This window comes from Rhea pennata, chromosome 28 (assembly GCF_028389875.1).
Source record: "Rhea pennata isolate bPtePen1 chromosome 28, bPtePen1.pri, whole genome shotgun sequence".
NCBI classification, from domain to species: Eukaryota; Metazoa; Chordata; class Aves; order Rheiformes; family Rheidae; genus Rhea; species Rhea pennata.
In genome coordinates, this window is record NC_084690.1 from 957,949 (window position 1) to 980,451 (window position 22,503).

Sequence of the window (22,503 nt, forward strand, 5' to 3'; positions counted from 1 at the left end):
CGCCAAATGCCCCGGGCTCGGCCGAGCGCGCCTGCGGCCGGAGGGGGGAACATGCAAGTTTAGGGGGGGGGGTGAAGGGGCAAAACGCGGCGGCGGGGGGGGGGGTATTTAGCCTCCTCTGACCGGCGCCAGCTCTGGGGCTGGGGCCGGGGGGGTGTCGAGGTGGATGGGGGGGTTTCGGTGCAGCGGGGTGCTGATGCAGGGGGGTGGGGGGGGAAAAGCGACGCGCGAACGTCGGCGGGAGCCTCGAGGCGAAACTCGGCGGCGAGCGCGGCGCTCGCGTTCCCGGCGGCCGCTTCCGCGGCGAGGCGGGCGAAAGGGGCTCAGCGCCGGAGGCCCGCGAGGCACAGCGCCGGCGGCAGCAGCAGCAGCGCGGTGCCGCCGGCGCCGGCGCGCTCGCCGGCTCGGCTCGGGGGTCCCCGCTTGGCCGAGGCGTCGCGCCAGCTCGGCGCCTGGAACCCGCCGGCGGGCTGCCGGGCGGCCGCAGCGCCGGGGCCCGGGCGCGCGGGGCGCGGGCGGCCCAGCAGCCCCATGCCGTAGCCGGCGGCGGCGCCGGCGGCGATGGCTCCGGCCACCTTGGAGCCGCGGCCGCCGGAGCGGCCCCCGCCACGGGAAACGGGCCCGAAAGCGCCGGGCCGGGCGCCGGCTCGGCCGCGCCGTCCGCCGGCGCCGTCGCAGAGGAGGGCGAGCAGCAGCAGCGCAGCCCAGCACCAGGCGTCGTGGGGTCTCATCCTGCCGCACCTGCGAGGGGGGCACCGGGCGGGAGGACGGCGCACGTCGGGGGGGGGGGGGGTCCCTCCGCCCGCGGGCGACCTCCCGGCGGGAGCCCGGAATCGCCGCCCCGCTCCCGTGGCCTTTCCTCTCCCCCCTCAAACCCTCCGGCCCCGTCTCGCCGAGCCGGGCAAAAACCCAGCGCCGAAACGCTCTGGTTCGAGCGCGACCCGGCTCCCGCTCTGGCCCGGCCGCCGCCGCCCTGCCCTTACCCGCGCTCGCGGCGCCGCGCGCCGATGGGGCGTCCCGGCCGGCCGGCCTGCCCGCCGCGTCCCCCCGCGCCTCTCCGCGACTTGCGCTCCGGGGATTAAAAGCTTTTCCCGGGCGACAAAAGCCGCGGCGGCGACGGCCGGAGCCGACGTCAGCCGCCTGCCCCCCCCCAGGCGCGCGCGCGGGGGCCGGCCCCGCCGCCCGAAACGCCGCAGCGAGAAAGCCTCCCGGGAGTTCCTCCAAATCCCCGGGGAAGCTCCCCGGCAATCGCTTTTCCCGGCAGTTTTTGCCCCGGCCGCCCGGGAAAAGCTCGCTCCGGCCGCTCGCGGCGTTCTCCGTAGCGGTTCTACCCGCAAAGTGCTTTATTCGAACCGAAACGGGCTCGGCCTCGGCGCCTTCAGCACGCGGCCGGGCGGCAGCGACGCCGAAGCCGGCGTCCGGCTGCGTGAAAAAAAGCATTTCTCGCTGGACGATGCTTTCCGGTGTCGCAGGGGGGCTTGGAAAAGGTCCGTGGAAAAGGTACCATTACAAAAGTTACAAAGATCCGTTGCAAACCCCCCTCCCCCCCCCAAAAAAATAAAACCCAAATCCCCCCCAAAAAAGCTACCTGAGGAGCGGGAGAGGGGCAGCGCAGTTTTCGCTCGCTCGCCGTGCAAAAAGCTCCCTCCTTCCCCCCCCGCCTGCTGCATCCCCCCCGGAGCGGGGAGGGGGCAAACCCCCCCCCCTCGGAGCAGCTTGGACGGCACCGGGAATTACGCTGCGCCGGCGCCCAGGAGCGGCCCGGCGCGGGCTATTTGGCACGTTAAGTCCAGCGGAGAGGTTTTGTACGCGGTTAAATCCACCGGAAAATCAGTGCGAACGAGGAAGAGGAGGGTTAAGCCGGCGGGCGCAAGCGCGAGCGAGGAGCGAGGCCCTCGGAGCGTTGCCGAAGCGCCGGGGACCGTTTTCCGAGTTACACGGTTACGGGAAGCTTCCCGCCGCCTGCGAGTTATTGCGATAGGAATGTGCTTGTTCTTTAAAAACATGAAAAGGAAAAAAAAAAAAAGGAGGTTATTTGTGCTATTTTGCCACCCTCGCGCGGCGGCCGGGCACGGCTCCCTCCGGCAGCCGCGCGCGGGAATATTTTGCCGAACTCGGCCCCGGCCGCGGAAAGCAGAGCAGCGTTCGCCGGGCGGGAAGGCGCCAAGGATGCTCCGACCGGGAACGGATCAGGAATCACGGCTGCGGGGCAGAGCCTTTACCGCCGCGGCGGGGCGGGCGGGGGGGGGGGGCACAGCGCCCGTGCCCGCTCCGGCGTCCCGGCGGCTTTTTCCTTGGAGTTTCCCACGTGCCGCCCCGGCGCGCAGGGGCTCAGACATCGCTCCGGGGCGGCAGCTTTTCCGGCGGGAGCGGAGGGGGACGCGGAAGGGGTCGGGGAGGTGTGTGGGGGGGGGGGGTCGGCTCAGACGCGGTCGCTGCAGTACGGCCTCGGCGCAAACTTGGGAAGGGAGCCGGGGCGCCGCTGCCGCCGGCTTCACATCGTTGCCGGCCCTTCGGAAATCTCTTCCAGCCTCTGCTCGATCATCAGGCGGAGGACGGAGTATCTGCGAGAGAAAGGGGGGAAAAAAAGCGAGCCGCGGCCCGCGGGAAGCGCTCCGGCGTGCCGCACCGCCGGCACGCGCCGGCCCTGGCGAGTCCGGGCTGTCGCCCCGCGTCCGCAGGGAGGATGCTCCAGCGCAGCGATTTCGCAAACTTTTGCAAAACTCTTTTCCCTTGCAAACGTGTTTTTCCCTTGCAAACGTGTTTTTCCCTTTGCAAACGTGTTTTTTCCACCGAAAGAAATCTCAGCCCGGGCACCCGGCACCGCCGCGGCCGGCAGCTGCCAGCAGGGCAGGGCACCTACCTACCTGCGCATGAGCTTCTTCACTTCGCGGTCTTCCTCCTCCTGCAGCTTCTGGATGAAGCTTTTGAGGACGGGCATTTCGAATTTGATGTACTGAGCCACCTGCGACGGCGGGGGGAGGAAGAAGCACAGAGCGGTGCGAAACCCGCTTACGGAAAACCTTGCTCGGAGGTGAGCGTTTTCCCCAGCTGGGGGGGGATTATAAATATAAATATAAATATATATATATATATATATTTTTTTTAAATCAATTCTGGCCAAGGATGAACGGCGACGGGAGGGTCTCATGCTGCCGCTCCCCCCACCCCAAAATGCCGCCGGCAGCAAACTCACGTCATAGGTGACTTCTTCCACCTGGTCCTTCTCCATGAGGAAGACCTTGGAGACCTGCTCGCAGGGGCCCTGCAGGACGCGGGCGATGAGCGGGTAATCCGTGGCCCGCAGCTTCTGCTTCTCTGCAAGGCGAAGCAGGGGAGAGGCGGTGAGGGGGGGCGGCTTCCGGAGCATGAAGGGCTTTTATCCGGCCGGCAAAGCAAACCGCCCCCCCGCCAATGCCGCGCCGCACCGCGCCGCGCCGCGCTCGACCGCTTACCGCCGCTGGTGTGGACGACGTAGAGCGCGAACTCCTCCGCCGAGTTTTCGATCTGGGTGGAGAGGCAGGCGGCGCGATGCCGGGTTTCTTGACCGACGACGGAGGAGGGGGGGAAAAAAAAACCCAAACCAAGAAAACCTCCCCCCGAAAAATAAAAAGAACCCCCCCAAAGTAATAATAATAAAAAAAAGCCCGAATCTGCCCCCCGCCCCGCCGCTTCCCCGTCCTGCGCGGAGCCGAGGTCCCGCTTGCCTTGAACTTGTTGAGCAGCAGCTTGAGCACCTGCGGCGCCGTCATGGTGCTGTTGATCCGCACGTTGGTGACGGAGCCGTACGCCGGCGTGAACACGGACGTCTGCGGGCCGAGAGCGGCGCGTCGCGGCTCGGGAGCGCCCCGGCCCCCCGCCGCCGCCGCCGCCCCCCGCCGCCGCCCCCCGCCGCCGTCCCACCTTGTGGTTGTAGAAGTGCCCGTTGATGGAGAAGCGGTGACGCTGGAGGCGCCGCCGCTCGCCGGGCGCCCGCCCGCTGCCCCGCCGCCGCACGCCCACGTCGCTCCGCGTGCGCATCAGCTGCGGCTGCTCCTCCGCTCTGCCCTCGCCGGCGCCTGCGAGAGGCCCCGATGCCGAGCTCGGCGCCGTCCGGGGCGCCCACGGCCTCTTCGCTCCGCTTTGGGGCAGCGGCAAACCCCGCGGCGCCTCCGAGACCCCCATTTCCCCCCCAAGCGTGGTGCGGAATAGCCGCCGGCAGCGATGCAGAAGAGCCGCCGCTGCAGAAGAGCTACAGCTGCCGGCGACGCAGAATAGCCGCTGCCGGCGCCAACACGGGACTCGAGCTCAGAAACGGAGACCGACGAACTTCCCCCCCTTTTTACCCCGCGCAGATTGAAACCACCCGTTCGAGCTGCCACAGCCGCCGGTTTAAGCGGGCTGTTAATTCTTAATCACGCCCTAAATCCAGGCAGCTACCTGCGTGAAGCCTCCGCTCCTCGGGACCTCGGCGCCGCACTCGCTCTCTCGGCATTTAGCTCGGTTTTTTTATCCGCCCCCCCTTTAACGCGGCGTGAAAACCGGCCGGGATCCAGAGCGTTGCAAACGAGCCGCTCGTCCGGTTTTAATGCCCCCCCCCCCCGCCCCGGCCCCGGCATCGCTGCCTCTCACCCGTGCCGGTCGCTGCAGCCTCCGCGTCCGTGACCCGGATATCCGGCAGCGCACCGGGCTTTAGCACCGAGCTACGGTGGGGGGGGAGGACACGGAGACGCCGTCAGCGCGCGGGAATCGCGGCCGCGCCGGTTCCCCGCGCCGGCGGCTTCCGAAGGGGAAGCGCGTGGATTCGGAGCCGCGGCGGCCGGGGCCGGTTTTTCATTTCTTTTCATTAAAAATAGTAATAATAATAAATAAAATAAATTCGGGGACGGGGGTGCTCACCCGCGGGCGCCCAGGTTGCAGCCCGAGTGCCAGGAGGAAGAGGAGGGCGGCGGGCGCAGGCGCTGGTTGTCGTCCTGCATCTGCAGGCGGATGGGCCGCCGCAGGCCCCACGAGATGTTCAGCAGCCCCTCGACGATGAACTCGCCGTCCTCCTGCGGGCGCGCGGCGCGGGCGGCCCCAAGGCGCGCGCCGGGAGCGCGCCGGGTTAGCCGGCCCGAAGCCGCTCGAAACCGAGCGCGCCCGCGGCCGCCCCGGCCCCGCCGCCCCGCCGGCTCCTCACCTCCCGGTGCCGCAGCTGCAAGTTCTGCCCTTCGTAGTAGAGGTTGTAGGTCTTGAGGTGCAGGAGCAGCTCATTCCTGCGAGGCGGCACGGGAGGAGCGAGGCTGCGGCGAGGCCGCTCCGGCGGCTCTCGCTCCCTCGGGCCCTTCTCCGGAGCAGGAGACCCGCCGGAGCCGAGGCCTCCCTCCGGCCAACTTTGCAAGCAAAAACGCAGTCGAGCGCAAAGCCCGTTTTGCCCAATCCGAAAGCTTGGGGAGCACTTTTTGATATGGTCCTTATATATATATATATCAAAAAAATTAATTTATCAATCAAATATCTTGCCGTATCGTCGGCATCTTACTTGGAGATGTACTTGTCCTTTCCGCAGGGGACCAGGAATTCCCGGCTGCCGTAATCCATCCTCGCGCGCCTCTCTCATGGGGAGCCCCCAGCTGCCTGCCGGCGCGGCAAGAGAGCAGAGGCCGAGGCGGCCGCCGTCAGCCGCCCCGGCGCCGCCGGGAAAACGCTCCGGCACCGGGGAAATTGGATAAGGCGAGGAGCGCTGCGAACGCGCTGAAACTTTAATACGGCCGCGGATACGCTTACGGGAGCGTTTGAGTCCCCGGCAGCCGGCGTGCCAGCGCCCGCGGTTGATACCGCTCCCACGGGCGAAATAACCGACTTCTCCCGCACGCCGGTGAGCGGCCGCGCCGCCGGAGCGCCGACCCTGCCCCGCTCCCCCCACCGGGAGAGGCGAACCGAGGCAGGGAAGGGGCAGAGCCGCAAGCGCGGAGCGCGGCTTCCCCCCCGCCCCGATCCGCCCCGGAAAAGCAGCGCCGTGCTGCAGGACGCCGGCACGGCTAAGCGCCGTGCCCAAGGCCCTCGCTGAAAGCGGTGTCGGAGCAAGGGAGCGACTCCGCCGCTGCCGGCTAAAACCTTCCCGGAGCGGCAACCCTACATCCCCCGCGGGGCAATAAATAATATATCGAGCGTACGGCGCAAAATTTAAAAAAAAAAAGGAAGGAAAAAGCCCGCTCTGCGCTTCGAAACGGAGGGTTTGCAAGGGGAAAGCCGGGCTCGCGGCGGTGGGGCGGGCAGGGAGCTGCGGCGCCGGCGCTTTGCCGGCAAAAGCAGAAGAGGAAGCTGCCGACGGGGAAGCAAGGCAGCCGCGGGGCACCTACCGCCAAGCGACGACCGGGCCCCGGGAAGCCGAAACGCCGCCGCCACCGGCAACAACACGGGGCTGGGAAAAAAATAATTTTAAAAACCGGCTGCAAAGGTTTCGGCTCCGCGGCGGAACCAGCAGCAGCAGCCGCCGAGTCGCTCGCGGGGCCGGGAAATCCGGCGAGCGCCGTTTCCTGCTTGGGCCTTGGGCTCCGTCAGCACGTCCCCTCCGGAGCCGCGGGGCAGACGGACCCGTCCCGCGCCGGGGGCCGCCCTGCCTCGGTTTCCCCGCCGGAGCCGGCCCCGCTTCCTCCCCTTCCGGCGGCTCGCGGCTGCTCGCCGGCGCCTCGACCGTGCTCGGCGCGGCCTTCTCTTTTATTTTTATTTATTTGTTAATGAGTTATAATAATTAAAAAGAAAAAAAAACAGTGGACGGGCAGTGCGCGAGGCCGTCGCGGAGCGGCCGGCGGCCTCGCGGGGGACTCTGGGAATATCCCGCGCCCCGGGGAGGCCGGAGAAGCAGCTCCGGGTACCCGCGAGGGAGGCGCCCCGAGCGCCGTCCTCGCCGCCGCCGTTGTTTTCCAGGCCCTGCCGTCCGGCAGCCGCGGACGACGCTCCCTCGGGGAAGGGGCCGCGGAGGAGGGCAGGGCGCCGGGGCCAGGCTGCTCCCCCCGGGGGGGTGGGGTGGGGGGGCCACGGGGCCGCGACGCCTCGGCCCCCCCCCCCGGTCCCCGCTTTGGGCGGCAAAAGGGCAGCGTGTGTCCGGGGGGGGGTGTCGAGGGGAGGACGAGCGCGGCGGGGGCCCCCCCGGGGAGCAGCCCGGGGAGGGGGGGGCTCGTCCCCACGGGGTGCCCCGCTCCCCCCAGGCGCCCTGCCCCGGGGCGGGCCCCGCTCCGCCGGCAGCTGCCCGGTTCGCACGGGGCATCGCGGCCGGCGGCGGGAGGCTGCGCCCGGCCCGGCCCCGCCCGCCCCGCCCGGGCCGCCCCGTCCATTGTCCGCCCGGACAATCGCCGCCGCCGCCGCCGCCGCGGTGGGGTCGAAGGGGGGGGGGGGGGGGCTGCAGCGGCGCCGCGGCCTGCGCGCCCGCGGCCCCCCCGCGCTGCTCCGCGCCGCACTCACCCGGCCCCGGGCGCCGCCGGCCGCGCCGCGCCGCGCCCCGCTCCGCGCTGCTCCGCGCCCTCCCCCGCCGCATCCCGGCGCCGCCGCCCGCCCAGGGCCGCCCCCTCGGCAGGGCGGAGCGGGGCGGAGCGGAGCGGGGCCGGCGAGGAGGGGCGGCGCGCATCCCCGCTCCGCGCATCCCCGGGGGCACAGCGTGCATCCCCGCTCCGCGCATCTCCGTTCCGCGCATCCCCGGGGACACAGCGTGCATCCCCGCTCCGCGCATCCCCGCTCCGCGCATCGCCGGGGGCACAGCGTGCATCCCCGCTCCGCGCATCTCCGTTCCGCGCATCCCCGGGGACACAGCGTGCATCCCCGCTCCGCGCATCTCCGTTCCGCGCATCCCCGGGGACACAGCGTGCATCCCCGCTCCGCGCATCCCCGGGGGCACAGCGTGCATCCCCGCTCCGCGCATCTCCGCGGAGGCGGCGCGCATCCCCCCTCCGCGCCTCCCTGCTGGAGGGAGGGTGAAGCCGGAGGGGAGCGATGCACCCCCGGTCCGGAGGTCGTGGGAACCGGGGGGGGAACCAGACGACGCCCCGTCCTGGGTGCCGACTTTGGGCTCCAGGCTGGGTTCCCACGGGACCTTGTGGCCTGAAATTCCCCAAATTCCGAAATTCCCAAAGCCCCCGGGGCTGGGATCCCAAAGGACGCAGCATTCCCTAAGGACGCCCCATGCCGGGGGCCTGGTTTGGGCTCGGGGGCCGGGATTCCCGAAGACGCCCCATTTCCATCCGGCGGCAGCCCAGGGATGCGGGCGCCATGCCGCCGGGATGCTCGGTATTCCGGCAGAGCAGCCGCCTCGGCCTGACCTTTCCCCAGGCTGTGTGGCTTCTCTTTTTTTGTTGTTTTTTTTCCCCCCAAGGAATTTGGCTAGAAACAGCCCACACTGGGTGAAAAAAGCAAGAAATAAGCTAAACAAGCTGCTTTAGCAAAACAAGCAGCTCTTCACAACCCCAGCTTGTCAGCTGCCCTCTTCTTGCTTAAAAAAATAAGCTTGTGTGTGAAATAGGAGTTGAGGAGGAGCCGCATCGCGGCCCCGGCACCCCCGGGCTCCGAGACGGCGTCATTCGGTGCTTCGCCTTGGAGCGCTGCCTGAACAAAACCGCTGCCTCGGTGTGTGTGGGGGGGGGATTTATTCCCGTTTCCAGGGAGGTTTTTTCCTTGGGGAATAATGGATGCACTTGGTTCACCTGCTCTACTCGTTTCAGGATGGACATTTTTCAGGTACTCTGGAAACGCTTCATTCCCGAGAGGATTTTGGGGGAAAAGCCCTTCAGTCGGTGTCGATGCAGCTAATGCAGCAATGGGGCAAGTCACAACAGGAGAAAAAAAAATTGCCCGTTATTTCCAGAGCTTTAACCCAGTCGGGCAAAGGATTAATCAGGAGTAAGATTACAACGATTTTCATCGCAGCTCCCGAATCCAAACCCATCTTTGCTCAGGAATGATGAAGCATCCCTTGCCCCAAGTGCTTTGAAACACCTGCAACCTGCTTTGGTACCAGGGCATTTTCACTCCCTCCCCTCTTGCCCCTTGAGACGTTGATTTATCTATCTATTTATTGGTATTTTGGCCGTTTTTTCTTTGTACGGCATTTGCTACAGGAGAGGTGCTAGTCTCGAAAAGCTAATTCTTTAAGTTAACGCTAATGTCACCAGGATTCCCAAGCTATCTGCTCTACAAGGGTTTCTAAAAGCAAGTGTAACACCACGCTGCCGAGTTGCATCTATGCCCGCGTTTATTTATACTGAACAGCTTTAAAAATACAGAATAAAATAGCTTTATCTACTATTATTCACAACATCTGGTCCAAATATTACATTTTTAAATATTTGTTTAATGAAGCAATGTTAGAAAAAAATATGAAATTAAAAAAAAAAAAAAACTCCGTAAAAGAATTACACATCTCAGGAAAAAAAACAAGAAAACAAAAACAAAACTTGCTGTGTAACAAAAAAGTTTTACAGCCAAAGTCAGTCACAAAGTCATGAAAAAAAAACATTTATCCCCACTGCCTAAGAACAGTCAATAGTTTGTTACGCCAAAGGTTGTTATAAACAGACAAAGTACAATAATTTGGACTGGCAGCAAGATGATTTAACCTAGAAAGATGTAGTAAATGCCAGATAATACACAAGGCAATTCTAAATATCTCTCTCATATCTATATGTATGGATGACAACGCACAGTCACAGTCAAATTATAACTAGACAGGAATATTGTGGATGTTTCTCAACACGGATCCCCAATGCTTAGAGCAGCCCAGCACTAAGCTGTACAGACTCGTGGGCAGAAGCGAAACACTGGCAAACTTGTGGCCTCCTCCAATACCGTAATGACCCACCGCAGCGACGTGAACAGGAGAGCAGAGAGTACGAACTGCCACCCCGCGCCCAAGAGGGCCGTCAGCCTCGACGAGAGACGCTAAGAAACACGCACCGAGTGGCAAATCCTCTGCAAAAAAGCGCGACCCACTCGCTCCCCCCCCTAAAAAAAAAAAAAATGTCATTTTTGGTTTAAGAAGGCCACTTAAAAAAAAAACCACCCCGTATAGGTTGTGCTGGTCTGTCACACATGCATTTTCTACATCAATATACAACTTATGTTAAGCACAGGTCGCTTCAGGTTGTGTGTAAACACCCAATGGCTAACTCAAACCATTAGAAGCTGGCTCTTTTGAAAGCACATGTGCCTGTAAGTGCTGTTTATACCACAAAATAAGCCATTTCCGACGCCTTTTGCCAAGGCCGCGCTGTTATAACTGACTGGTCTCGCTCGACTGACGCTCCTCGTGGTATAAATAGGACCGAGGATTTCAGTTTGCAAGCGTCAGTTGTACCTCGGGAGTACCAAGATTTCAGTAGGGAGATGAACAGTGAAGAAACCCTTTCGTTTTTGGTAGCAACATAAACATGGGTAAATAAAGTATACACAACTACTATAGATTCGTCAATGAAGAAATTCTACCATCACATGACATTGTCATGACAATCATACCACTCCCTCCCAGGAAAACTGCGGAGATTATCCTGAGCGGAAATGTTATTCTTAATATATGGAAATAAAATACTGCAATATTCATGTACAAACCAAGTTGCCATATTGAAAGTCAGTATTAAAAGGCATGAAGCAAATTCCAGGTTTAAGTTTGAACTTTCTGCTCAAGGCAGCTGATTAAGCTGCTCGGTCAACGTGGTCTAATGACAACTTTAGTCAGTCACAGCTAAGTTCGCTATGAAACCTACGTTTCTATAGGCGTAATTTGTAAGAATTCGCTTTAGAAAACGTGTTTAAACATGTTAGCAAGAATTCTTAATTTAACCTAAAAAAAATACAATAGAATATCAATTACAAAAGTCCCAAGTTATTTTGTTTTGCATACATTTATACTATCTTTGATATGACAAAATGATATTTCTACCATGAATATTTGCTCTTCTGTCTTAACGTCTGGCTGAAACGTCGCCCCTCATCTCTCAGGTGTTGTCTTCCGTACGCGGTTTTGTTCAAATTTAGCAGTTCGAAAGGCAGGCAACTACACACGTAGGAAAAATACAGTATGGCATTTACAGGGGCGTTTCTGGGCCCAGCTACCCCTTAGTCATCAAAGCCCGGACGCAAACAACAAACGCGAAGGATTTAATCGCTTCTCAGAACCGCAAGTTCCTCCTCTGCGACCTGTGTGCCAGCGACTGCCGCCCGGCAGCACCGGCCGGCAGCTGGGCGCCTCGACGCATACGGGCATCGCCCAACAGCCATCCGAAAAAGAAATATCCGATGTCCTCAGCATTTCCCTCACCAAAGGAAAAAAAAAAAAAAAGCAAGCAATGCACGCGCACCTTCCTCGACTGGCTGCTCCGGGATCACTGCAGATGTGTATCGGAAAGGGGAATGAACTCCTCTTTCCAAGGCAGGACTGCGTACAAGCTCCGTCCTTTTCCCAGGACGGAGCGTCGGAGAGACGCGCGCTCGGGCGTCCCGAGCGCCGCGGCTGCACCCAAACACTCCCTGCGCGTCGGAGGTACTGCCAATGACTTCACTACGACCTCCTGCTACGACGGACGCTTCAGCAGATATCCTTCGAAAACCTGACGCTCATCTTCATTCAGCCTTTCATAGCGTGACGAGATCAAGACCGGTGTCATCTCATGTTACAGATTTTTAGAGATTTGGTTGTGTCTGCTAACTACAACTACTTATTTTAACGTTACCAAGTAAAGTGGCTAGAAAAGCAAAGCACGCCAACTAAACGCTACCCTACTTCTCTCAGCCCATCACCAGAACCAGTATGGCAGGACCAAAAGCCAAGAAAGAATCCAATCCAAAACCCCGACAGAATAACCTGACTTTACTTACTCCGATATTCTTTCTTACACTGAGAAAAAAAAAAAGGGGGGTTGGTATTCTGCCCCCGGGAGGGGGAAAGTCCTTGGGTTCACTGCGTTCATAATTTGACTCCAGCACTGCAATTCATCTGACTGGCAACTCCTTCTAATGTGTTCAAGTTAAGGCCGTAAAGAACATGCACAGCTTCACTTCGTCCAAAAGCGAGAGAACGGTTCTCATCGCCTCCTCTCTTCACTGGGTAAGTGTTCGTGCTATCACGAGGGTACCTGGGGGGAGAAGTTCAGAAAAGCCTCAAAACACGCATTTCGCTGCCGTATTCTGCGCCCAGCAGAATCATTGGACTTGAAACACTTCAATATTTAAGAGGTGGCACTGTTTTAAAGACAAAGCTTTTGCCTCCCTTTCTCAATCTTTGTAAGTTAACCAACTTTGGCATTTTACATGATTAGAGCGACCTTAAATAGGCAGCTTTTTCTTTTTTGTTCCTTTTTCTTTTCTTCCTTTTTCAGTCTCTGCTTTTTGAATTCCCCCATCGCTCCCACACATCTTTGGTTGCATATAAAGTTGGGAAATTTGGAAGCTCTGTGCCACTGATTTAGAGATCTCCATGCTCCAACTATCTGCAAATGGGTGTGAAAAAAAAAAAAAAAAACCCTAACATCTTGCTACCCAAGGAGGAAAAACTTTAAATTATAAAATGACTTAAGTTTCACAGGCAAACTAACTTGTCTATCGCGCAATAACTCTTCTGACCAGCTTTTGAGATAGTCCAATTGACACCAAGACTGCAAACTACTGAAAGTTCCCTGAAGTGGGAACACACACATGCTTTGTTACGGAAAAGAAGCGGTATTAAAACAGTTTCTGGAGACAGCCGTGACATGCTGAAAACGATATGAACGGAATCATTCCGGTTCTACACTACTCAGTACTGATCCATTAAGCTCCTTCCTCGCCCTCCCCACCCAAACCCTTCCATGCTTCATAACCAATAACAAATTCACCTGGAAGTCGACTCGGAGAAAACAGAGTTCCTGCGCGCGTGTCCAGTAGTCAAACTTTGATAAATATATGCGTGAATGTCAGGATCTACTGTTAAGTTTTTTTCCAGGAATACAAAACGCAAGCACCGTAGAGCATACTGGCCTTGAAATTACATTACACTACATTTCCCTGATGATCTCCACAGCTTAAAAATACTTTTGGGGCCACATTGAAGTCTAAAACTAACTTGCAATAGTAAGAACATTAAACATGAATAAACCTTTTAATTATGAATGCATGATGAGCATGAACACCCACATAACATCAGAGCTGAGACTATTCCAGGAAAAAAATCTGAATGGTGCCCTGATTGGACCCAATACCCGTTAAACCATCCAGTGGCTGAGGATGTCAAATGTAGTGTCTCTGCTATAAAAGAGGATCGCCTCTGTAAAAGAAGCGAGCTTTTGAGGGCACCCCACAAAAAGAAACAAAAAAGAGGCAACGTAACGTAAGCCGCGCTTGGGCAGTACCAGATATCAACATCCAAAAAAGAAAATTTTGTACAGATCCAAATAAGTGAATGCTGACAGCATTTTCGCCATGTGATTTTTTCCCTATAGGGAAAGCTGCACACGTACAGACCTTAATCGCTTCAAAGTGTTTAAACAAATTATCATTTTCCGTCGGGAAACCTCTGCGTCTTCTAGCTGGATACAGGCATCTGTAAGAACTGTTACCGGGTCCCATCGGAAGTTAAAAGTTTCCCATCTTCGTAAAGCTAGAGCTACCTATGTCCCTTAAAAAAAAAAACAACCCGCGCCCGGACGACAGCTAAGTGGTTCAACGCCGGGCAGAAAAGGCAAACGGCTAAAAATGCAAACTAGCATGAAATGAGTGGCTCCTTGAACAGCACTAAGCTAACAGAAGTCGGTCAGTTTTCAGCAGCAAGGTTTAGTACGGGAACGTCCGTCTCACACCGGAAATCTGGCTCACCTATCAATAATTCAATTAAAAAAAAAAGAAAAAAAAATTCTCATGATTTGCCAGTACAAACTAAGCCTGGTTTACAGGGGTCTGAAAATACGGAATGTGAACTAGTGACTGGAAAACAATACATACGTTGATTCAGCTTCGTCTTTAGAGGTATAAATTTTTTTCTTTTCACAGGATTCAAATTTCCTGGCGTAACTAACATTGCCAGCAATGAACGCGCCAAAAATGCCAGCATCAATGACTCAAATAAAAATCACCATAAAAAGTAATATTTCTCAATAGCACCTAAATACTTCAGGAACCTAAGCTCCATTTAAAATAAAAAACAGATTTAGGTGCATAGATATCTAAAGCTTTTGAAAAGTGAACACAGGAGCATTTTGAAAATTTGACCCAGAGACACTAGATCTGGCTACCACCACCCACAGCAGGAAAGATTTTGCTTTATTTTAATTATATATATATTTTTAAACCCGTCTCAGCTCTGGTTCCAGAATTTAAATGCAGATATACAAAACATATATTTTAATGCTTCTTAATCAGCAAGAAACTGCAAATACATCTCGTACTACAACTAGATAATATGATTTCAACTAAGGCTATACTGTAGCTTCCGAGTCTTCATCTGAACTCCTGCAGTTACTGCTTTTCCTGAAGCCTTTCCACGTGTAGCCCATAAAGGTAGGGCTGATTGGCAGGAAGCTGAAACACCTGTATTTTTTGATAAAGTTCATGCCAAAGGGCAAATCGTACGTTTCCATGCCATCCAGTGACTTGCTTCCTTTACCAACCCCTTTTTTCCATTTCCTTATTCCTCTTTCTTCAGGGCTTCCTAGAGTTAAAAGAAACAGAAATTAATACAGATACACACAGACACGTTACTATTAGTACACCTGAAGAAGGTCAGTACGCTCTCTTCCATTCTGATTTCTTTTTTCCAGTACATTCACATCTTCAACAGCATAGAGACCTTAACTAGAAGATTCAAAGCGCACTCAAAGAAACCGAGGCAGGCTGGCGCTAAACAGTTTGCTCTGAGTGTTTAAAGTCAACAGGAGAACCAGCGATCTCTTTGTCATCTCCTGCCTCCCTAAACCGCTCTCCTCATTCAGAAAGGTAGTTGTTATTTCAGACTAAAAGGACACTTTCGCACAGCTCACCTGGAATGGTATTATCCAAAATAAATGCAACGCAACCACCAACAAACATGGCTGTAGTGAGGAGAACATTCAACACTTGATCAATGCCCGCTATTCCTAGAAGGACAGAAAAGAAAGAATTTATTCAGAGCTTGTACTTTTATCATACATACACACATCCTACTGCTTTACATGCAGCTCAGCTGGGAAAATTCACCATTGCGGTCGCTGAGGAATTCGCTCAAACAGAACTCTTAAAACCACGTGGGAACAGATTCAGAAGAAACTTTAACCAATACAGTCCACCCACGGGGACCCTTCTTTCCCCAGGCATAACTCCATGAACTTTCAGTTGCTTACAAAGATGCAATGAAATGTCATTTTAGTTTCTACTGCAAAAACAATCATGCAATTTAAAAATAATTAGAAAACTACTAAATGGAAAAGGATTTTCATAAGCTAAAAAATGGAAAGAGATGAAAAAATTTAAAACTTTTACTTTTTTAAAAGGGTAAAACCTTAAAGTACCAATTCACTAAAGAACATGGCACTATCATAATTTATCTTTTCTTTTAAATAATCTACTTTTCTAAGCATCTTAGTAAGATATGCTCTTAAATCTGTTGCTGACGCAGTATCTACAAAAAGTTAGTTCAATTTATCTTTTGTCACATTAAGCGTTTCCATACAGAGTCTTCCTTTGATGCTGTACACTGTCATTACCACAACTGAATGTTAGAAGTAAAAAAAAAGAATACTTGCTCCGTGAATTCACAAAAACTGTAATTGGCTAACGGTCCGAAATTGAATTCATTAAAATTCGGTTTCAAAAAGCATGTCCACAGTGACAAAAGTGTTCAAAAATGAATACAAATTTCTAGCTTTCATGCTCTAGTTTGATATTCTCCTTGTTCTTTTATCATCATTTACAATTCAGATTCACCTTTTAAGTCTTTCTCCGAGCCCAAGCGGGAATTTTCTCCTTGCGCTGCTCTACGATCTTACCCAGAGAACGCAGCAACGCTTCAGATGTATGGCACTGGAAAACCTAATTGCTGTCTCAACATCTCAGTAACTGTCCACCTCTGAACACACCTGCTTTCTCATCTATAGCTTTTATTGTCTCATTAATGTTTTGCTTTTACCTTTCTCTACCCTTTAAGTTACTTTGTATGTCGAGTATCGGGTGAAAGTAGGCTTCGTGCAAGTGATCAGAAACACGTACCTGTGACCAGTGGATTTTGTTTGAGATAGCTTGGCAGGACGAGTCCGAAGAAAATGGAAAATCCAAGTACAAACAGGTTACGAGAAGAATTTAAGTCTATGAACTGCAGATTAGACAGACCCACAGCTGTAATCATTCCTAAATTAAAACAAAACAAGTCTCAGCATTTAGATAGCCTTCTTCTAAGAAAACAGGACAATGTACATAAACACATACCAGTAGAGTGAAAATATATCATAGCCACACAGTACACAAAGAGAAGCAAGAAAACATACATTACCAAAGAGAGTGCAGAAGAGGGCACCAAGCACGGGGTCAGGCAGCGACGCGAAGAGAGCGCTGAATTTGCCAACCATTCCAAGCAAGAGCATGAAGGCTGCACCGTACTGAATAACCCTCCGACTCCCAACCTGCAGGAGAACAACAAGAAAAGGACACCTGAAGAGTGAGTACTTCAGACAGCTTTATGCTTCAGCTTTCTTTGTTTTGGGTTTTTTTTTTTTTTTTTTTTTTTTTTTTTTTTTTTGGTTCTTTCACATTCTCTTTTCAGATGGAGCCTAGAAAACACTGGTGACTTTTCTCCAACGTAAGACAAAGAATTTTGTCTGAGCTAATGTATCTGAGACTATTTATTGCACAGCCTCAAAAAGCGAACCTTCAAAAAAACTGAAGGTCCTCATGAATTAAAACTTTTGACTGTCATGTTTGAAGACTTCTTTTCAAGTTTCCATGCATATTTTTTGTGGTGTTAAAATACAGGCTGCAGAGCACTTACAAATGCCTTGGAGGACTCAGCTGAACATGGCTGCAATCCAATTCTAACATACTTTGTTTGATTCCACCCATTTTCATTAAGACACCTTAAAGTCTTATTAGCATAGCCTGTAACTGCTACAGCCACAATAGCCATGACAGGTGGCACAGTCCCACATACAATAAAGAAAATAAATATAAATAGGAGAGATGGGGAACTGGTCAACTGTAATGCAAACAGAAAAAAAGTTTTGTGTGCTGCTGCCCTTTTACACAAGAATGCATATATTGGTTACCTTCCATGTCCTTCGCTTGAAGGAGACGCAGACTTTCCAGACAGACACTATCAAGTCATTTTACAACATCTCTCTCCAACACTGGAGCTGAACGCATTTTATATGCAAAACGTGGCTGTGCTAACACTGTGAAACCAAACGTCTTCGTTTCCTTCCCATTTTTATTTTAAGCATTCAAACTCAGAGCAGTATTTCTCCAGCATTATGTTGTAATAGCAGCTGTCGAGCACAAATGTGCAATGTAATAGTGTTATACACGCACACGAGATACATTTAGCACCAAAAACCATTATGCTGGAAAGGTGGTTCCCAGCAAAGCCCTTTGCAGACTTCTGTTGTAGAGTATTAAGCTTCACAGGGAAGTTAATATTATTTGTTAGTTACGTGCGACTGAGCCAAGTGCCTCGTAAACAGAAACACTGAAGTGAAACATCACACTAGCGCTTCAATAAATGCATGCATATACGTGTGTTAGAAGTTTTAGAAAGCAGTATGTAACTTAGGCTACTATCAGGCCATTTCAACTTAAGGAAAGATATTGTACGAACACGGAGGTACTATCGAAAGTACTACTTTCTTCAAATAGTTTTCATTGCTTCATTGTTAGATGGGATGCATTTGGTTACAGAAAGAAGCTAGACTAGCAATTATGGATAATTCGGTATGGAAAGGTGTTTTTTGCTCCTCCCCCCCCCCCCCAAGAAACTACATCCACATGATAATGACATTGATTTATGCAAATAATCAATCATTATAAGCCAAACAAATCAAGCCCAACTGAGATTTTTGGCACTGAGCTAAAACTGCATACTTATTCCCAGACACTCATACACACTTCAAATGATTATTTCAGCATGTGTGAAAAGAGGATATGGTACCCTGCTGAGTATCCATTCTGTCAACATTATGGCATAAGCTGCCTATAACTTTTGCCCAACAAATCGTATTTATTTTATTCTCTTTTCACCAAGTCAGACTCACTCAAAGACTAGCTCCAAGACTTTGCAACTTTTTTGCTCCAGTTAAAGCCTCAAAATCAAAGTCTATACTGACTTCTAAAGAGGCAAACACCTTTCCAAATAGTACATATTTGAAAGGATCCATATAACAATTACTATGTAGTTTCTGCTCATGAACACTGAAGATTTCTTCTCCCAAATAAACAGCAGAGTAAACATGAAAAAAAAGACAAAATCTATTTTGATACAAATTTAAGTTGCAAGCTACTAAGTTTTGGGGAACCAGCATGCTCACAGAAAACAAGATAAACCACTGGAGCTCAGCCATCCAGCTGTGCCATTATGGATCAGGCATATTCACTTTTAATGATGCTCTCTGAACAAATCTAACTGTATTTACTTTTGTTCTCTCTAACAGCTGCTGTTTAAACATTCATTTTTTGCTGGTCCAAAGCAAAAAGTACACTTATTTCTGCAGCCTGTTAATAAAAAAGTGCTGTTAACTGATACCAACTGCTACAAAGTCAGTGGCAGAAACAGAGGACAGAACTGAATAAACCTTCAATGCTTTTTGTTACTAGAATTTCTTCTAGGAAATTTCCATCAACAGCTGAAAGGAAGAGACTTATACAGACAGCAGATGGTGCTATTAGTATTTATATTCCATCCTGAAAGCAAACAGACTTGTCCTTTGTGCAGAAAAAAAATGGCTGAAGATAAATTCATTATCTCTGCTGCATTAAATCAGAGGGATGAGTTATTCCCGCACACAAGAACTGGATTTATAGCTTCCAAGCCAAATAACACAACAAAATGTACGTATCCACAACATAAATTACTCTTAGCCATTTTGTTGATATTTTTTAGCAAGGTTAAATTAACAATGTCAGGCAAATCCATCTGCAGCCCAAGGTCGCCCAGCTTGGCAAGGCATTTGAGTGCATGGACAATCAGCGCACGAACAATTCTGCTGGTCCATAGGAATTCCTCGAGCACTTACATACTTGGCAAAGTAACACCCCAAAAATATGTAATCCCCAAAGTGTGCTCAGCGCTTTATGAATGTATCATGATGAGGGCGAGTATTTAAGGAATACTTAACTTTGAAGTTACCTTGACTGCAAGCTCCTGCTCTTACTGTGTCAGTGAAATGTCCTAGTACAGATGTAGATAAGACCCAAGGATCTCAAGTCGTATTTTAGCATGTGTCAAAATGAGCAATTAAAAATATTCAGCTCTCCTCTACTGATACTTTCAGGGCCAAGATGTCTAAAAGAATATCAATTTCTGTATAGTTTACAGTGTCTATGCCTCACCTTAAAAAAAACCCACAAAACAAAACAAAACCCCCCACACCCTGGAATACCTTTGAGGTTTTCAAAGGGACAGTTTGCTTGATATCATCTCCTTCGTGTAGGATTTCTAACTGCTTTTACTTTGAATAAAGTCCTTATCAGGAATCAATTTCCATGAGACAATGGTTGCTACAGACAAACTAAGTAAATTCAGAACACTGTATAAAGTTTGTCTGCAGAAAATAGTAGTATTCTTTTCTTAGAAGATCATACTGTGAAACTTGAAAATGGCATGAGTATATAGTACAACAGCGTATAAAATAATATTCAAGTACCTTCGTGATGCCCAGGACACCAATGTTGGGGCTAGAAGAAGTGGATCCGTTCCCTGTACCAAATACTCCATCCAAAACACAGGAAAGACCTTCAATAAAAATCCCTCTGTAATTCACAAACACACAAAAATCAAACTTGTATTAATGTAGACTCATTTCAGACAGCGCTTTATGACTGCATGCTATCTACGTGCACGTCAAACTATTTGTCTTGCATGGTTTATTTTAATTGGTGTTTCAGGCTCCAACATGCTTGGAGAAACAACATAGGTTCTGTCTTCTGTATCTCAGATGCCCACATTCCAGATCCCCATGTTCTTAAAGAACTAAAGAAAACACAAAATAATGAAGTCAAACCTAAGAGTCCCTCTCTACTCCTGAAATTACATTTCAGGTGAAGTGAACAAGCTACAAAACCGACTGAGAGTTTTGTCCCTACTGGAACTCAACAGGAAGTGCCGCAGACCCCAGTAGAAAGAGAACTAGGTTGCCAATGTAACATTTAGCATCAAAATAATTCAAAACCACAGTTGCGTCTTATATTTCAGATCTTTGGGCCTTGTGTTTGACCACATTGTAACACTTAACATCAGAACACATTCTTGACTTATACCAAGAAAAAGTACAAAATAGTAGCATAAAATACAGACAAATATTTTCTTGACATACCTATTTATTGCATGAATAGGAGGAGGAGGAGCACAAGACAACCTGGCACAGGCATAGTAATCCCCTATCGACTCGATAATGCTAGCAACAACTGCGCTAAGCATCCCGATTACTCCAGCGGCTGAAATGGTTGGCAGTCCCCACTGAACTGTGAAGAAAAGAAAACTGAAAACTCTTGTTCCATCGAAAACAATTTAGATATCAAAACATACAGCAATTTATTAATCTTTAATGGAATCAAACTCCCTTTACAGTAACACTGTCTGGCAAGTTCAACTAGATGAAAGGAGCAGAGAAAAAACTGCCTAACCAGCTGCTTTGATCATGCTTGGAAAAAAAAAAAAAATCTAAATCCCGCCTGTTCAGAAATTCCTTCTGTTCAGAAGACATGAATTTCAACTACCGCTTGTGGGGAGAGGAGAGTGAAAAAAAAAAAAAAAAAGAAAAAAAATCAGATCAGATCAGTGAGGCCAATGCCACTTAATTATGAGTTTTCTGAAAACATTTAGTCTACAGAAGACAATAGTCAAAACCAACAATGACCATGCACAAACGCCTTTCATTTCCAAATTTCTGCAGAAGAGAAAATAAGATTAATTTAAGCCCTTAGCAAAGCTTGGCAGGCTTTCCATAGCAATTGCCTTGATGCTTTTCTCTTTGAAATAGATGAGTCTCTCACAACAAAAGAAAGTTTAAGTCACACCAACATGAATGAACAAGGCTTTACAAATAAGAATGGTCTAATACAGGTGGAGAAGTCTTCCTCCTCTTCATCACCAGAACCTTCTATTATACATCTTGCAAGTAATTCTTTAGAAGTGGTTTCTTTTAAAGACTAATCAGAACCAAAGCATACGGAAAACCACAATGAAGCTGCCTCATTATGGCGTGCCAGTATTCATAACCATTTCTATTATTCTATTCTAATAGAATATTACTCCATTATTACCACGTTAACTTCTGAGCAGCACAAGTGCAAACTGGTTGTGCAACTCCATCTCACAGTCATGAGAAATGGCTTTTAACAGCTTGAAACTTTGGGGTGCTCAGCATAAGAATAAATTGTACAAAATTCAGTGTAAAGCATTTTGCTTTCTCTTGTAAATGCTTTTTTTTTTGGCCCTTCGATGAGCATTGACTGCTATCCTCTGACTCATCCATCAATTTGATTTTAGTGTCATTTCTGAAAGTTGGGACGTCTTAATGCAGGTGTCCTAACACTTGCGTTAACTCAAGAAGTGGTGTGTTGGTGGGGAATACAAAGTTCAGAAGCATACTAAGTTGAAAAAACTGCTTGCAATACTAATTCTTTTCAACAACGAGATGAGTAACTTCAGTAGTGCTACAGGAGTAACAACCTGTCTCTGTTGCTGTGTAATACTAGTAGCAGCTGACCACAGTATCAGCAGAAACAATCGATCCCTGAAAATCCGTATTATATATGCAGCTATCTGTATAAGAACTCAGAATTACATATTTAAATCCTGTGAGTGCTTTCCACAAATTTAAGTTACAGGCAGTCAGTCTTTCTTGGAAGAGACTGTAAGACACCACATTCAAGAAGAAAATAAGGAGTAAAAACGTAACCCCCACATACAGTGCTTTTAGGTCAGTTAAAAGACTCCCACCAGCTATTGTATGCCAAAATGTATCAGAATCTAATACAAAGAAAAAATTAGCAATGCTTGCAGAAAAAAAGGTCAGAAAAGATGCTCACAAGACTGTTCTTAAAACCAGTCTTAAAAGGGGGAAAAAAAAAATTCCCATACTTACAAGGATAAGGAACCTTGAACCATGGAGCTACCAAGAGCACTCCTCGGCGGGCGTCTGTGCGAGCGTAAAAGCCGTACTTCGAACTGTCAGGGGGAAAGACGTCCGTCACAGTGAAGATGAAGCACAGCAACCATGACACCAAAATAGCCAAAATAATCTGTGACAGAAGAGAGGAAAAAAAGCTGTTTAAAGTAAACACTTATTGACAACATTCATCAACAGCAAACAGTTCCTGCACAGAGTATCTTTAACATGCTTACCTTAGCAT

General features: G+C 51.1%; 3 protein-coding genes across 9 annotated transcripts in view; all 3 read right to left on the reverse strand.

The window, feature by feature from the left end:
- Positions 1 to 323: 323 nt before the first annotated feature.
- Positions 324 to 731, reverse strand: SPRN (shadow of prion protein). The gene has a single exon (XM_062596656.1). It carries the CDS (start codon positions 729 to 731, stop codon positions 324 to 326), a length of 408 nt encoding a protein of 135 aa, XP_062452640.1.
- Positions 732 to 1,312: 581 nt separating this feature from the next.
- Positions 1,313 to 7,458, reverse strand: RASSF2 (Ras association domain family member 2). Of its 4 annotated transcripts, none has more exons than XM_062596788.1 (12): positions 7,423 to 7,458; positions 6,321 to 6,382; positions 5,501 to 5,591; positions 5,159 to 5,234; positions 4,879 to 5,030; positions 4,612 to 4,682; positions 3,904 to 4,058; positions 3,708 to 3,809; positions 3,456 to 3,507; positions 3,197 to 3,318; positions 2,868 to 2,965; positions 1,313 to 2,564 (listed from the first exon to the last, which is right to left on the reverse strand). In XM_062596788.1, the coding sequence occupies exons 3-12, from the start codon at positions 5,557 to 5,559 to the stop codon at positions 2,495 to 2,497; spliced, it is 957 nt and encodes a 318-aa protein (XP_062452772.1). In that variant the 5' UTR covers positions 5,560 to 5,591; positions 6,321 to 6,382; positions 7,423 to 7,458; the 3' UTR covers positions 1,313 to 2,494. The 4 variants fall into 4 exon arrangements, with proteins under 4 accessions (XP_062452772.1, XP_062452771.1, XP_062452773.1 ...); XM_062596787.1 differs by having other exon boundaries at positions 5,501 to 5,595; XM_062596789.1 differs by lacking the exon at positions 6,321 to 6,382 and having other exon boundaries at positions 5,501 to 5,595; positions 7,423 to 7,454.
- A 6,843-nt stretch (positions 7,459 to 14,301) lies between these two features.
- The window catches only part of SLC23A2 (solute carrier family 23 member 2), a 52,442-nt gene continuing 44,240 nt past the window's right edge, over positions 14,302 to 22,503 (reverse strand). For all 4 annotated transcript variants that reach the window (XM_062596746.1, XM_062596745.1, XM_062596747.1 and 1 more), the window contains 7 exons: positions 22,236 to 22,392; positions 20,463 to 20,610; positions 19,794 to 19,899; positions 16,436 to 16,565; positions 16,156 to 16,293; positions 14,952 to 15,047; positions 14,302 to 14,623 (listed from right to left, as the gene is read on the reverse strand). In XM_062596746.1, the coding sequence (XP_062452730.1) occupies positions 14,391 to 14,623; positions 14,952 to 15,047; positions 16,156 to 16,293; positions 16,436 to 16,565; positions 19,794 to 19,899; positions 20,463 to 20,610; positions 22,236 to 22,392 (1,008 nt within the window). In that variant the 3' untranslated portion in view covers positions 14,302 to 14,390. The remainder of the gene's footprint in view (positions 14,624 to 14,951; positions 15,048 to 16,155; positions 16,294 to 16,435; positions 16,566 to 19,793; positions 19,900 to 20,462; positions 20,611 to 22,235; positions 22,393 to 22,503) is intronic.